General features: G+C 37.9%; 2 protein-coding genes across 2 annotated transcripts in view; one reads left to right on the top strand and one right to left on the bottom strand.

Moving 5' to 3' along the window:
- LOC109843981 (phospholipase D alpha 1-like) overlaps positions 1-536 on the top strand; it is a 4,560-nt gene extending 4,024 nt beyond the window's left edge. Inside the window, 1 exon segment of the mRNA XM_020412986.1 lies at positions 1-536. This exon segment is cut by the window's left edge and continues 28 nt beyond it. Within this exon segment, the coding sequence (XP_020268575.1) occupies positions 1-364 (364 nt within the window). The 3' untranslated portion in view covers positions 365-536.
- Positions 853-17,240, bottom strand: part of LOC109843980 (serine carboxypeptidase 24) — a gene marked incomplete at its 5' end in the record, with an annotated part of 19,360 nt that continues 2,972 nt past the window's right edge. The window contains 8 exons of the mRNA XM_020412985.1: positions 853-1,418; positions 1,507-1,612; positions 2,463-2,558; positions 2,643-3,055; positions 3,925-4,010; positions 4,592-4,684; positions 4,828-4,923; positions 5,046-5,153. Of these exons, the coding sequence (XP_020268574.1) occupies positions 1,275-1,418; positions 1,507-1,612; positions 2,463-2,558; positions 2,643-3,055; positions 3,925-4,010; positions 4,592-4,684; positions 4,828-4,923; positions 5,046-5,153 (1,142 nt within the window). The remainder of the gene's footprint in view (positions 1,419-1,506; positions 1,613-2,462; positions 2,559-2,642; positions 3,056-3,924; positions 4,011-4,591; positions 4,685-4,827; positions 4,924-5,045; positions 5,154-17,240) is intronic.

Here is a 17,240-nt window from a genome sequence, read left to right as displayed (position 1 = left end):
CGGATCATACCAGCCTGCACACTTGAACAGCGGCCACAGGCATGCCCGTGGTCTCGTGCACGGGTATCGGATGTCCTTATGGTACGAACACTTCATGAGCCACCGCCCACACTTGCATCATACAGCTCTTGAGCCTGAAAGCATCGAATGTGTGAGGACGGTGAAGCAAATTTCAGAGAATTTATGGGAGAAATTTGTAGGAGATGAAGTTTTGGATCTCCCTGGCCATTTGCTCCCATTCCCTGTTCAGGTCTCAGAAGCCGGAGAGTTGTCGGAGATTACTGAGGATGGACATTTTCCTGATACTAATGCCAATATTAAAGGTGGGAGATCCTTGACTATTCCTTCTATTATAACCACCTGAGTGATTGTTTTGATGGTCCGATGTGTGTTTCCGTACTGTTCTTGTTTCTGTCTAATAAGAGCAACATATGGTGCTATATGTTGCAATGTTCCACGCTTGTAATAATGAAATGAGTATTTGGGATTTTTGATACATAACCTTTTAATTAGTTTTGAGCTTGGATGCTTAACCTGAAACTGGCCGAAATAGACATAGGACTTTCCTCTTGAGAGTGTGATGAGCGATTGATGAACCTTATCCATACAACGTGAATGGCCAAATTCTGTGACGATAATTCCCGTGGCTTCATTAGATGTAATGATTTCTACATAAAGAACGATTTGCGCATAAATTTACAGTAATTTTTATTGAAAATTTGGAATGTTGTGTTCACATTTTAATGATTCCATATAATGCCTCTGAGCTTATATAATCATATGTGCTACAATATAATTAGTGATTCGCAAGGATGCTACAATCAAACGACCACACAAATCAATTAGCCTTGATTATCAGCACAATTTGCTGTAAGTAGGCCATGATTGCAATGCTAACAATGATACAATAACAATTTTGAGTACTAGTCAGTAGCTCTGGCTAATTAAAAATGAGCAAAAAATATATATGCTCTTCATGTTTGATAAAGTACAGCAGTGCACTAACATGAATAATGAACTGCGGAAAGAAGCAAATCAAAAGTTCAATAAATAATTTGCTTACAATTTTATGACCCATGAGTTGTATGGGAGAAACTTTTGTGCTCATGAAAGACTTATCAGTGCCAACGCCAGCTTTCTGATATCCTTCAGGCTACAAAACGAACAATTCCAGATATCTGTAAGTGGCTTCTACATCTCTATACCTTATGATCAATCCATAAATTGGTTTTCCTTTTGATGGAAAGACAGTTGCAGAGAGAAAGAGGGAGCTCCTAGGACTTGGGCAATGGGTTCCCTGTCAAAAAAGATCGAAACAGCTGAAATGCTCTCTTTGGTTGGAATAGAGGGACCTCATGTCCTGCTCCTCTTACTGTCGCAAATGTAAGTCCTTCATAAACTTCAGTCCATCCTCCAACCTAATAAACGTGAAACAAGTACGTCTCATTGAGTGTTGTTACTACATTTATCGCATAGAATAGTAATGTAAGGAGTGAGTATAATTACCTGTCTATGGGAGTACCATGGATACCAAGGGACCTTGACCTTCAAATTGAGATGGCTGATTGAAAACCTCGTTGCAGTTACTGGAACAACAGAGTCCGTGTCTCCACTATTTGACGAAAAACATCGAGATATCAGGAATTAGTTTAATAAGCATGATTTCTAGTTTCTAATGAAATCTTAATATTACTATTTACCGCAACAATTTTATGGATCCATGCATTACCCTTTATCTTAGCAATGCTATATTTTCCTTTTTCTCTATGGTGGTGAATTTCCGATAAATGCAGTACTCATGAATGACATGTGATTGAGGAATCATATTTTTCTTCAAGGAAGTATATAAGCTGGGTGATTATAGACAAACCGCACAAATTGGTACTAGGAACCATATGAAAGCAAGCATCTGTACATTCTGTTTTGTAACATGTCCATCTCTCTCTCTCTCTCTCTCTCTCTCTCTCTCTCTCTCTCTCTCTCTCTCTCTCTCTCTCTCTCTCACAAAATTCATAATCAGTATTCTTTAACATGTTCATCCATTTTCAGAAAGACCTAAACTAGTTATGTTCATTCTTTTTAGTGTTAATTGCAGATAGAACCCCTGTACTATCACCCAATTGCAGACAGACCCCTTGCAGTTCTCCTAGTGCCGAACTGCCGATAGCTTCCTTGGGCTATTTTCCAAGCTCAAATAGATCACCCTGAGTGGACAAATTTTTGTCGCTTAGAAGTGTCAAATTTTTTTGACCCGGGGAGGTCTATCCACATCAAGAGAACTGCAGGGGGTCCATCCGCAATTGGGCTATATTAAAGGGGGTTTATATGTGATTAATCCTTCTTTTTTTAACATTCTAACATCCTCAATTTATTTGTTTATTTATTTATTTATTTTTGTTATACTAATATAAACTATCGTACATATTGAAATAAACTTGAGACGGCCTACAATATGATCTTACCTGAAAACCCATATTCTTAGCCCTGCTGCAATCAACTCCTTGTACGTAGGCAGCATAGAAAACTGCGAATCCGTCCACTCCTTGATCAGCACGTCACTACCCGAAAATAAAAACAAGTCATCAACTCATCCAGAAACATACTCCTTCACGTCACGAAAGAGAAGCAGAAAATAAACAGACCTGCACGCAGTCCATCTATAAGGAATCCCGGTCAAATTTGCATGCATTGCCCTCTGAACCTCTGGCCGATTGTAATACTTCTCAGCATAATTCTCAGTGCATGGATCATATCCATACCGTCTTCTTCGAAGTAGAGTATTCTTGAACCTGAACGGAGATGTCGAGTTGGAAGACGAAGAGGCAGTGGCAGCAGGGCACGAGGGAGTATAGATGCTGTACTGATCGATGTCGCCGAACTCATGGTTCATGGCATAGTTCATTGCATGGTCGCACTCATGAGAAGTGTTTGAGGAGGTGAAGTTGCAACTGGAGATTATTGATCGATAGGTTCGATCTGAGATCATGGAGTGTGTCCACCAGTAGGAGACTGTGCCAAGGCTGTCGTAGTAGTTGTCTGTGACTGCGTTGCCTACCTGGAAAAAGGCAGGACAAAGGAATTGGTGAATCAAACCAAAACAGAAGCAGTGCAATGATGAGTGATTCTGTACGTAAAGAAACTTCTTGCAAAGAAGTTAATGCGCAACCCTTTGGAACATTTGATCACACATATTAAAATTTCCAGAAACTTCTGTGCTTTACAGTCTAATGCAGCATAAGACCCTGCTAACTAAGGCTGCCTCTCAATGTTTTCTGCTAGCTGAAGCATGAATGCCAACGCTATGTATCAGTAACATGGATGAGAGACAAAGGATAACAAATTTTAAAAAAAATCTTGGCTGCATATATTGGATGATACGCACGTACATCGAGAACATGATAAATTAGTGATGCCAATCTTTCTCAAACAGAAGAGGAAGACGAATGCTGAAGAAAGTTTGATAAAACACCAAATCTCATCTCACCAACATCCACATTCTTAGAATTTCCGGCCTCAAGCCCTTGTTATATGTAGTATAGAAAATCATTTCTTTATTGAACGGTAGAGAAAACCTTTCCAAACTGATATACACCCCCGAAAATTCTAGGGTTCTTGGAGATAATCCCTGAAACTTTGAAAATTTGAGAAAACCCCCCCTCAACTGTGGGGTGTCTCACAAAGTTCCCCTTGATCTTTACACTCTCCGTCAAAAATATCCTCCGACCTTGTTACTTCAAAATTTGAAGTGACCTAAATATCCTTTTGGGAGGGAAAAAAAAAGAAGCTCAGTTCAGTTCAAATAAACTTCTCATCCAGTTTGTAATACCTAGTACGTGGTATTGCATTTAACCATTTAGCATTAAAGTAACTCCATGTAGATAGAATTCTAATTAGATAAACACAGATGTAAATGCATATACTGACAATGAATCCCTTGAGATTGATGGAGGGATTCGAAGAAGCTTTGTTGTGATCATGAATTTTCTTCGCCAGCTGAGGTACATAGTGCCCTGCAAATAAGCAAATTTATCACAACACGCCCCGAAAAGAAGATAAATAACAAAACTAATTAAATATGAGATCGTCCCTGATCATCATCATAAGGAATTTTTTTAAAATAGACCGATTCCATTTTGCTAAATATTTAGCAAAATCGATATTTTTTTGACCAACAGACCAAAAAGAGGTCGATTTAAAAAAAACAACTCCCAGAAAACATACGGGACTAGTAGTCTCGTATGTTTTTAGTGTGCTAATCAGGAAGTAGTGCTCTCAGAAAACATACGGGACTACTAGTTCCGTATGTTTTCTAGGAGATTAGTGCCCTTGAAAACATACGAGACTAGTAGTCCCGTATGTTTTCAGTTAGGCGTTTTATAAAATCGGCCTCTTTTTGGCCTGTTGGCAAAAAAGAGATCGATTTTGCTAAATATTTAGCAAAATGGTCGATTTTGCTAAATATTTAGCAAAATCGGTCTATTTTGAATTTTTTTTTCCTCGTCATAAATTAGCAACAAGTTTCCATGTGAACTTCCTCATTACTCTTCAAGAGCTAGAACTTGTCACTCTAGGATCAATTTGTTTAACTAACCTGCATAGCTTTCTCCAGCAATGTAGAAATCTCTATGCTTGTACTGTGGGAATCTCTCCATCCATTGTATGAGAAATACAAGCGCATCTTGAGCTGCGTTAGGCAATCAATATGCATCGCAAAAACCAAAGTGTTACTTTGCAAAAATAAACCGATCTTTTTTTTTTCTTCCAAAATTAGTCATTATAATTAATTAATTAATTACATAAAAACAACAGAGAAATTGATAATTGTACCAGTGCGATCATCGCCGGAGGTCTTCAGATCGGAGCTAGTGTTTGTGTAAGAGAAACCCACACCAGCCGGTGATTCAAGAAACAGAAGGTTGGCCTCTGCACGATTTGTACAATATTTATTACCCTTTTTTTCCAAATAAAATTTGAAAAAACAAAGGAAGATTATGACGACTGAGGATAATGTGTAATTAAGCAATAATGTTGCGCTAATAAATTACCTCTATTCCATGAGAACTTGTTGAGATAGAGCGTGGAACCGGTTCTGTTGATCCGAAACGGCCCGACCTCTTCTGAAGCGCCGTAGGCCACCGAAGAGCAACCCGGACCTGATCGCAAAATTTTTTCATGTTTAAGACATCTTTGGGGCCAATAGCCCAATAGTCCGGCCCACTTCGTTAGAAAATGATAATTTATTATTATTATTATTATTATTATTTCTTCGCCAGCAAACGACAATCAAGAAAAACAAAAAGAAAAGATGAATATCAGCTGTGTTTACAATTTCCTAAGATATCATTCTCGAGGAAAAATTAAAGAGAAATAAAGTGTGTGTGACGCTGGAATTAATTTTATAAGATAGCGAATATTAGATATTCACGGTACCTTTTATTTAAATTATCCTATTACATATATATTATTGTTGTGCGCGGAAGCCACTTGTTGTGCATCAAGGAACCAAACCAAACACCGAGAGAGAAGACAACTCAAATCAAACAATAATGACACAAACTCAAACATAAAGTTTAACGTGATTCGACAAATTGCCTACGTCCACGTGACAAGAAGGGGAGGGGTTTTCACTATAGAGAAAGAGAGTACAAAATAGAGATTACAAGATCACTCAAACTAACCTCTCAAACAAAATCCTCAAATCTCTCACAAAACCCTCAAATAATATGCTCAGAAAATAACTCTCTTTTCTGTGCTCAAAACTCTCCTTCAAGCTACCCCAAAAGTGATCAATATGATCCAATAAATCCTAAACAAATCGTGTTCTTGTTTATATAAAACAAGAAACCCAAACAGTGCAGGAAACCGAAGCAGGTCCAGACCCGACTTGCGGTCAACCGCCGAACCCATCGCGGTCGATCGGATCCAACGACTGAAACCAAAAAAAATTAGTGCTCAAAACTCTCCTTCAAGCTACCCCAAAAGTGATCAATATGATCCAATAAATCCTAAACAAATCGTGTTCTTGTTTATATAAAACAAGAAACCCAAACAGTGCAGGAAACCGAAGCAGGTCCAGACCCGACTTGCGGTCAACCGCCGAACCCATCGCGGTCGATCGGATCCAACGACCGAAACCATAAAAAACTATAGGGTTTTGCCGGTCGACCGCCGCGCCACTTGCGGTCGACCGCAAAAAGTCTAGAGACTTTCCATGTGCTGTGCACGTTCGCGGTCGACCGCATCGCCCCTCGCGGTCAATTGTGCAACATCCAAAATGTTCCCTGCTTTAAAAAATCCGAACTTCGTCGCTGTGTCGCCAAATCTACAATTCCCCACCTCGGCAAAGTCTTCCCAAAACTGAGCGACACCAACCAAAATAAATGTCCCACTTGTTGCGTCCAGTACGAAGTAAAACAAAATCATAATAACGGACTCAATCCACAACAAGTCGAGACCCAAATGAGAATGCGGACACTTTCCAAATGTTGGTATTTACCCATCAAATCGGCTGCATCATAAATGACTGCCTACGTATCCTTTTGCCAAAGAAATCAAGCATTCACGTAGTTCTCCAAATGACATCCAAAGGCCCTCAAACAAATAGAAAAGTTCTCTACTCTTTACCAACAAATATGCGGCTGATAGCTCTCCAAATGGCCCCAAAGTCAAACAAATCAAACACCTCCACCCGAGGTGAACCAATGGCCGTATCCAAATCATATCCACCAGCTGCATTCCAATCAACCAACCCATCATCTGCACCTAAATCCAAGTGATCTCTAACTGTGTCACCTCAGCTGGAATTCCAAACGATGCAGTATGATCTGGAGTATGTGGAGTAATCTCTATCCAATATGAAGTAGCATCACTCTCCACTCACTGTGATACATCTAAGGTCTGTCCAAAATTCTCTACCTGCTGAGAGTCAATTAGCTCCCTTATCGAAGCCTCAACCGAAGTGACACTACCAGACCAAACATCCAATGGAGTTTTACCTCCAATCGTAGCAGTCGACAACCTATGACCAAGATGACCCGAATATGTCGAAGGCTCAACACCAGAATCAATGCTCGACATCAAACGTCGGTCCTCCTCTAGCAAGGAGCATCTCACCAAATCTGTCATCTCATCTCGTTGTTCCAAGATTTCTTGTCCACCAAAGTGTCTCAAATTACCGTAAGCTCGGCTCAAATGCAGAAAAAGATCCCTCTTGTACCTCCCACCAAAATCAGAATGAAGTACGCTCACCTTTCTGCCAATCTCATACTTCTTTAGTCTGTTGGAGATTACTAGGACTTTATCCAATCGGGATTTGGTTGCAACCCAAGCATGCCTAGAATAGCCACGAACAAAAGAAACTAAATATCTATTACCTCCCAATGATGCCTCCTTGGAAGGCCCCTAAATATCCACGTGAACTCCATCGAAAAGACCCTTCGTGCGGTGAATAGAGGTGCCAAACTTCACCTCGATCTTCTTGCTCATATCAAAGTGTTCAATGGACCTCAAATTGCAGGTCGATGCACCCTTTTTCAAATCAATACTAGAATGACCAAGCCTCAAATACCACAGTCTAGTCGAATCAATAGAAGTTGCCAGCTCTCCACCTGTCACCGTATTCCCAATCAAATAGTACAGGTTATTCTTCTTGACGCCCTTCATCAAAATACGAGAGTCTTCCACAATCTCGAGAATCATGTCCTCGATACGAACTCTAAAACCCTCTCAAACCAAAGCTCCAATCGAGATTAAGTTCTTCCTCAAAGAAGGAACATATGTCACACTATGTAACTCTCTAACTATCTCGTCATACATCTTGATGCGAATTCTTCATATCCTAAGGATCTGATATGCACGGTTATCACCCATGTACACCACACCACTCTCCAGCTTCTCAAAACTAACGAACCACTATCCAACATCCACTCGGATTCCTCCGAATAGCAACCTGTGGGACTGATAGAAAGCAAATAAACAGATGAGTCAGAAAGATTACCATCTGATATAATGATGTTCGCTTCTGATGATGATTACTTCTCTTTTCCCTTCTGCTTATTGTTTGGTGGAAAATTTATAGTAAAAAGAATGAAAGAAATTTGATTTGTATTCTCTCGATCTTAATTACAATTTGAATTTTTGATTACAAAAGAGAGGATAATTGATCTGAATTCTCCCATTTGTTTAATTCTGGGTTCTTCACGGTGGCGATGGAGTGCCTCACTCGAATGCTCGCGTCGAGTTTGCTCTCCGTTGACGATCTGAACGTCTTGTGTCACTGGAACGTAGTCTTCTCCTCACGATTTGACGCTATGGAGAACTTGCAAAGAAATTTTGAAACTCTGAACGAGTTGATAACTCAGAGCAAGTTTGAAACTCTATGAAAGAGTTAATTTAACCGAAATCGGTTTGTAAGCCAAGGGAATGCTCTAAGAACTTTGTTGCTGCATGAAGCTCGAAGAGGATCTGCTGCCGAGAAGATGATCCAAAGAAGTCGATCTCTAGATCTCCAAGATACTCAAAGATCCAAAAAGCCTGGACTCAGTTGAGTTTACTCCTATTTATAGGAGACTAAGGGGTGTAACCGCCCCCTTAATTCGCTCCTAAGTGGGGCTGAATGAGGTGTAACCGCCCCCTTAAACAGCTCCCTAAATCATGGGAAAACGGTTTTGAAACCGTTCAGTTCGTGCTTTGAACGAGTCAAACGCTAAAAATAGCGTTCAGGGCCCGAACTCTGCATTTTAGACCAAAAAAGCAGAGTTGGGCCTATCTTGGTGGCTGAACGCATAGGTAGCGCTGCATTTTAAATCTGAAACACAGAGTTGGGACGAGAGATGAACTCTGTGTTTTGAACCTGAGGCGCAGAGTTGGGCTCTGCATGAACTCCGTGTTTTGGACCTGAGATGCAGAGTTGGGCTCTGCATGAACTCTACGTTCTGAGTCCATGAACTGTGCGTCTGGACTTGAATGCTGGGGATGACCTTTGCGTTTTGACTCTGGAACGCGAGCATGACCTCTGCGTTTTGATGTTGTAACATAGGGATGACCTCTGTGTTTTGATATAGTAACACAGGGATGACCTCTGTGTTTTGATGGTGTAACGTAGGGATGACCTCTGCGTTTTGATATGAAGAGACCATCAATTTGTGCTCTCTTTTGTTGGAACGTTGCAAAGACCGACATCTTGTAATCTTCATCTTGGCTCCTTGAAAATACGAGAGTCGTCAGATTGTAACTCCCGATGTTGATTGTGAAGGCTGCTGATTAGAGCTTTCATCAGTTATCGTAAAGGTCGTCAGATTGTAACCTTCATCGATCTACGTGAAAGCCTTTAAATTGTAACCTTCTGGAAGTCGTCAGATTGTAGCTTCCATCATCAGTGTTTGACGGGGGATAAGCTATCTACAGTGATTTTTAGACAGCCTACACTTATTCTTCATCCAATCACTGAGTTTTGAACAATCTTTCTTCCAATGACCAGTTTCTTTACACCAAGCACACTGATCTTTGTCAACTATAATATGCCCTACTCTAGACTGTTACTTCCCATTCTTCTGGTTTGGATTCTTCCCTCTTGCGATCAATGCCTCTGCTGTTGTGTCACTTGTAGACTCCTTATCTTTCTTTCGAAGCTGATAATTCACAAGTGTAGCAGTGACCTCACTATACGAAAGGGACGTCTTCCCATTAATTAGGGTAAGAACAAAGGTCTTATATTCCTTATCTGACAAGGAACTCAACAATAACAAAGCTTTGTCCTCATCCTCTATCATAACATCCACATTCACCAAATCCGTAAGAAGCTTCGTGTAGTGGTTTATGTGATCACCAATGGAGGTTCTCTTCTTCAATTGGAAGCGATAAAGCCTCCTCTTCAAATACAAGTGATTTTCCACACTCTTGGTCATATACTTGCTCTTAAGGGTCTCTCAAATCTTCTTAGTCAAAGTCTCATTCATCACATCATACTTTAAATCTTGAGTCAAACAAGACCTAATCACACCACACGGCGTTCTGTTCATCTTCTTCCAAACCTTCTCATCAATATCATCTGGCTTGCCATCCAATTCCAAAGTATCTTCTAAATTTTACGCGTTCAGCGCATCCAAAACCTCACATCTCCATAATCCAAAATTGTTCGTGACATTAAACTTCTCAACATCTATCTTCATAGAGTGGGTATTCAAATTTTGAATGGTCTTCACGCCAGAAGAACCACCCTCAACACCTGAAATACATTCTTTCCCAGTCATCTTCCTTAACACACCAACAACTAATGCAGAACAAACTAAAGAATATATCCAAAACCGAGAAAAGATAGAATTTTTACCAAAAATATCCTAACTTTAACTCCAAACGAAGCCCTACCCAAACTTTCAAAGTGATCTACTCCTCCAAATAGTCCAAGCGTAGCCTGAGCTCTGATACCACTTGATGTACTCTGGTACCACTTGTTGGGCTCTGATACTACTTGTTGTGCGTAGAAGCCGCTTGTTGTGTTCCAAGGAACCAAACCAAACACCGAGAGAGAAGGCAACTCAAATCAAACAATAATGACACAAACTCAAACGCAAAGTTTAATGTGGTTCGGCAAATTGCTTACATCCACGAGCAAGAAGGAGATGAGTTTTCACTATAGAGAAAGAGAGTATAAAATAGAGATTACAAGATCACTCAAACCAACCTCTCAAACAAAACCCTCAAATCTCTCACAAAACCCTCAAACAATTTGCTCAGAAAAAACTCTCTTTTCTGTGCTCAAAACTCTCCTTCAAGCTACCCCAAAAGTGATCAATATGATCCAATAAACCTGTGCTCAAAACTCTCCTTCAAGCTACCCCAAAAGTGATCAATATGATCCAATAAACCCTAAACAAATCGTGTTCCTATTTATATAAAACAGGAGACCCAAACAGTGTAGGAAGCCGAAGCAGGTCCAGATCCGACTCGTGGTCGACCGTCGAACCCATCGCGGTCGACCGGATCCAACGAACAAAACCAAAAAACACTACAGGGTTTTGCCGGTCGACCGTCGCGCCACTTACGATCGACCGCGAAAAGTCCAGAGACTTTCCCTATGTTGTGCACGTTCGCGGTCGACCACAACGCCACTCGCGGTCGACCGTGCAACATCCAAAATATTCACTGCTTCAAAAAATTCGAACTTCATCGCTGTGTCGCCAATTCTACAATTATATGATTGTATTTATGATTCAAGTGATGCATATAGTTCTTGATGCACCAAGCTACATCAATTGCAACAAGGTAATCCTCAATGATAGTGACTAGTTACTGACTTCGCTAAGGGTCTGTTTGTTTGCACGGAAGTAATTATGAAGTAGCTGAAGTAAAAGAAGTAGATACTACTTCTGCTATTTCCAAGCAAAAAAAAAATGTTTGGTTCTCTGAAAAACTTACTTCCAATAGTTCATTAAATGCTTATGTGGCGCCTACGTGTCATCCTTACTTTCAATATATTTTTCCAATCCTTAATACCCAGAAGTAGCTCGGAGGTAGTTGAAATGCATATTAATTAGAAAATAAATAATTTTATTATTAATATTTCCTTTATTAGTTACTTCTAACAACTTTTTATTGATAAAATTGCTTTTAATTTTAACAATTATTTTGTAGTAATTTGTGATGGTCGTCGGCCAGCTTTTTTTGGGATGAAGAGAACAATTTGTCTATTAATTCTTTGTCTAAATATCACGTTGATGTTACGATCAAAGGAGCGAGGGAGGAGGGAAATTGGAGATTCATAGGAATTTATGGTAATCCGTAGTCTCATTGTAGGCGAGGGGTAAACAATTATTTTGAAGACATGTGGTTAAAGGATTCTTCTTGCTCTCAAGTGGTAAGGGGTCATAGCGGCATAAAACTGGTTGTAATGTGCTAGATCAAATTAAAGAGCGTGGCATGACTTTAAAATTGTGGAAGCAACATGTGTTAATTACATCCTAATAATATTTTCAAATGTTATCCAAACAAAAAAAGCAAATGAAGAGGAAGAAGTTCTACTTCCATTACTTTTAAAAATATATGAAACAAACAAAAAAAAATACTATTTCCACTACTTCCTACTTCATAGTTTTGAAAGTTACTTCTATAACCTACTTCTTACTTCCAATACTTCCATTATCCAAACGGGCCCTAAGTGTCTGTTTGTTTACATTGAAGTAGCTATGAAGTATGTGAAGTAAATGAAATAAGCACCGTTTATGTTACTTTCGAGAAAAAAAATATATTTGTTTCTTTGAAAACGCTACTTCCAATACCTCCTTAGAAGTTGACATGTAGACCTGTCCATTCGGGCCGGCCCAACACGGTCCGGCCCTGAAATCCGGGCCCGGACCGAGCAAAACCGGAGCCCGGACCCGGACCCGGGTACCCCGGGCCGGGCTCCGGGCCGGCCCGTGTTTTTTTATTTAAAAAAAAATAATAAAGCATAAAATATACATAAAAATTATAAAAAATAACATAAATTTTTTTAATTAATTGAAATGACATAAATTACAAGTACAAAAAATTATAGAAATAAAAGATGATAAAAATTATTTTTTTATTAATAATCATGTCATTCATATATTATACATAAACAAATTGTAAGTACTTATAGAAATTACATAAACAAATTGTATTATACATAAACATATATATAAAAAATATAAATTATATATAACATAATCTATATATAAAAATATAAGATCTATAATATATTAGTTTATATATATACTATATATATATATATATACCTATATATAATAGTCTTATATTTACTATATATATATATATACCGGGATATGATGATTTATACTAGTGAGCTATTAGCTGTATATATAGCTATAATAATAATAGATAGTTTATGAGAAAAAAAATGGGTATCTTGCGTACCAAGCCACAAATTTTGTGCGTTTGGTATGGTGAGGGTGGTTCTTCATCCCATCCACGGTCATTCAAATTGGGGAGGACCATATTCAACCCATTGAATATGGATCCATGTTGACATGAGGTGGGGATAATATGCCACCTCATACCAAGCATATAATTTTGTTGCTTGTACCAAGCATTACCCATATTCCTCTCTCTCTCTTCTCTCTCTCTTCTGGTACATTCTCCGGCTATTATATATTGACGTACTATAGTACCATACGCTATACAGGGTATATATAGGTAATAGTATTACTATATACTATATGCGGTACGTACAGCTATAGTCGATAATAGATAGTAGGGTATATAGGCGCGTCGGAAGTAGCTAGGTTATTATAGAGTATTTTATAGCTGGTGAGGCGTATATATGTGACGTATAGTATAAGTAGCTATAAGTATATTTAATATATATGAAAATGGAGAACCCTTGTGGGTACCAAGTCGGTGCAACGTGTTTAAAGCAACGCCGTTGGTAGGTGATGTGGCCTAATCGTTGTCCCCGGTTACATCACACCTCGGGAAGATAAGCCGTCAACACCTTCACCAACGGTCCGAATGTAGATGTAGGGACAAGATTCATGCCCTATATCACTACCAAGTTGCTTGGTTAGGAGCAAACTTCGGTACCAGTTTTTCCATTTTTCGCTACATAGTCTATTCAGCTCTGTATATACCTAGGTCAGTAATATTAATATATAATGAGGTTAGGCTGACACTATATCTAGTATATTTGATATACACACAACACACCACACACACACACACACACAACACAGCATATAAACATAAAGCTTATATGTACATATATAAGTTATTGTAACTATAATAGTATAAGGATACAATAAGAGGTATAAGATATATTTATATATCGGTTAACATATATGTAAACATAAACTATTATGTAGACGCTATATAACTAAATATAGCCTAATTAGTATATATATGTTATATAGTATTGATTATAGTAGTATAATGAGTTGACCTATGATATATATATATAAGTATCGTAGTAGTTACTACTAGTACTACTATATATAACATATACGATTATACAGTTATATAAGAGAGGAATATACTTATCAGTAGTATATACTTACATAAGAGAGGAGGAGAGAGTATACTTATACCGGTATACTTTTGTGTGACGTATACTAAGAGGAGGAGCAGTTGGGTATGCACACTGCCGTACGTAGTACCGTATATAGTACTATTATACTACTAGTAGTATAGCTATCAGCGGTAGTATATACTATATATTATATATAGTATATAATATATAGTATTATATTAGTAGTTTATATGTCGTAGGATAGAGTATATCATATAAGTAGTTCCTATTATATATAAGTACTAAGCTTATATATATAACGTATACTATATAAAAGAGGGGTACACATGGTATACTCCTGATATAATACATCATATATCTTATGATACGTAAGTGGGGATGAGAGGTATAACATTGGATACATATTATAAGAGAGAGAGTATTACACTGTACAGCATATATAAGGAGGAGAGCATGACTCTATGACATATATAATACATGTATATAAGAGATACCTATACAGTGATATAAGAGAGAAATTACTTCTAATTTTACTTAGTATATACTTATGTGAATACTAAGTAGCCCAAGTATTCATGTCAGTGCTCAGAATATATGCTCGTATGTGGGCTATATATGATTGTACACACAGGCACACACAATAGCTATACGATATATTATAACATAAACAAATTGTAAACATACTTATAGTAATGGCGTACATAAACAAATTGTCTTATACATAAAAATACACACACACCACACATACATGCATGTAGAGTATGTATAGTTATACTAGGGTTATAGTACTATTTATTATAGTAGTAATATATATATGACTGAGCAGTATATAGTATATGATAAACACTGTTCTGGGCCGGGCCAGGCGCTGACGACCGGGCCCGGGTTTCTATGCCGGGCCGGGTTCCGACCCGACCGGGCCTGGGCCGACGGGCTTTTTGGACACCCCTATTGACATGGCACCTACATGACATCTTTACTTCTTGAATATTTTTCCTCCCCTCAAGGCTCCAAAGTACCTCGGAAGTAGATGAAATTGAGTCAATTTAGGAATAAAATCAATTTTGTTATTATATGGATATTTTCATACTCTAAATAAAATCCTGAAAAGTCATCTTTTTCTCTTCCTAACAATATTTATTATTGCTACCAAACAAAAAAAGTTAATGAAGTGGAAGAAACATTATTTCCTCTACCTTCAAAATTTTACGAAACAAACAGAAGAAGAAGTACTTTCGCTACTTTCTAATTCATAATTTCAGAAGTAATAGGTTTGATTTACTTCTTACTTCTAATACTTCCTATCAATTAAACATGCCCTAAGTTATAGAGACCCAACCTCGCGTCGGTTTATCTGATCCATCACTCAGCTCAGGTTTGTCATTAACGAAAAAGACTTCGCTAAGAGCAAAATAGATCTAGTACAACCTTCCAACACAAAGATAAAGGGAAAACTCCTACATGAAGCTTTATAAATATATCATATAGGTAGGAAGGCAAGAATTCTACATGGCATATATAACATCGAGGTCGCCTATTAATATGCAATTATAAACGCACCAATAAAACGATAGTAACTATAATGTTAGATCTTAGATGTATTAGTATTATATACATGACGTTTCAAGATATATGTGAACTCGTTTTCTTTTCTTCCTATACAATATTACTACAGAGGGTGTTCCCTAGATGCTGATCGAGTCACAAAAAATTGATTGACTATATTCACTAAAATACTTAGAAAAGTGTATTATGTGGTTACCTTGTAGTGTTAGTGCCCTCGACGCTCGTGCGGTCGGATCTTAGCATGTTATCTTATCCATTTCAAAGAACCATGGTCGGTTGCAATGCACGCACAAAGTATAAAGTGATCAAATAATATGCATGTTTATTCTAGACAAAAGCTCTAATCCAAGAATGAAAGGACCACCGGACAATACATCGGGCCTACTCTACTAGGATCCACATCGGATTCGTTAATTGTCGGTTTAAGCTAAGGGCCTGTTAGGTTATTTCCTAAAAAACCAAAAAATAGAAATGAAAACTAAGAAATCTCAAAAAGTAGAATTTCACACATTTCCATCCATTAAATTCACCCACAACATCTAATAAAATATTATTTTTATCCAACAACTCATCCATCACATCTAATAAAATATTATTTTCATCCAACAACTTATCCATCCATCCACCACATCTAATAAAATATTATTTTCATCCACAACATCACTCAACTCATCTCATCTCATATTTAAAAATCACTTACATCATCCAATAAGATTGTGACAACTCATCTCATCTCATTAACATTTTTATTTTTTTTGTTTTCCTCCCAAAAAGCTAGGAAAACAATTTCCTTAAGTGTGAGTCACATCATCCAATAATATAATGACAACTCATCTCATCTCATCTATTTTCTTATTTTTAAGAAGAGACCAAGCAAAAGAAAACAACCTATTACAAGAAATAGGTTTCTTATAATTCATTTACTTATTTTTTTTCGCCAACCAAACAACATCAAAACAATTTTTCTTAAAAAATCACTCACATCATTCTATAATAAGGGCCTGTTCGTTTGCCTTAAAATCTCATCTCATCTCCATTTCTTTGATTTCCTTCTTTTTTTAGCTAACCAAACAATCCCAAAACCTATTTTTCTTAGAAATAGGTTTCATTTTCTTTGATTTCCCTCTTTTTTTAGGCAAACAAACAGCCCCTAAACATAAGAAAAACATGCCACGTCTCATGATGACATGGCCATAAAGCTAAACTACTCCAGACTATTCACTTTTCATCCCCCCACCCCCAAGTATAAACTTGTTGCATCGATTTTGATGGAAAGAAACTTAGGGGCTGTTTGGTTCCCTGTTTTTTAGGGAAATGCTCTTTTGAAAGCCTGTCAAAAACACAAAAAGTATCACTTTTTTGCAAACTTTCAAGCAAATTTGCCTCTTTTAGAGGTGAATCTCTTCTAAAAAGAAGATTTTGGCTGAAAACCTGCCAAAAAGTGACACTTTTGACACTTTTGATAGACTTTCAAGAGTCTTTTCCTCAAAAACAGGGAACCAAACAGCCCCTTAGGGTGTGTTTGACAAAACTCCTAAAACCGGGTCATGACTGAACCTGATCCTGTTTAATATTTGTTTCTTATTGTCAAAAACTGGGCCGGTTCTAACCTAGTTTTTCTTATGCCAAAATATTACCATTAAACCAGCGTAGTGTTGGATCACAGAGGCGGTGA

The sequence above is a fragment of the Asparagus officinalis genome, chromosome 5, assembly GCF_001876935.1.
Source record: "Asparagus officinalis chromosome 5, Aspof.V1, whole genome shotgun sequence".
Lineage (NCBI taxonomy): Eukaryota > Viridiplantae > Streptophyta > Magnoliopsida > Asparagales > Asparagaceae > Asparagus > Asparagus officinalis.
The sequence above is the reverse complement of the archived record's forward strand: the minus strand, read 5'-3'. Positions and strand labels throughout refer to the sequence as shown.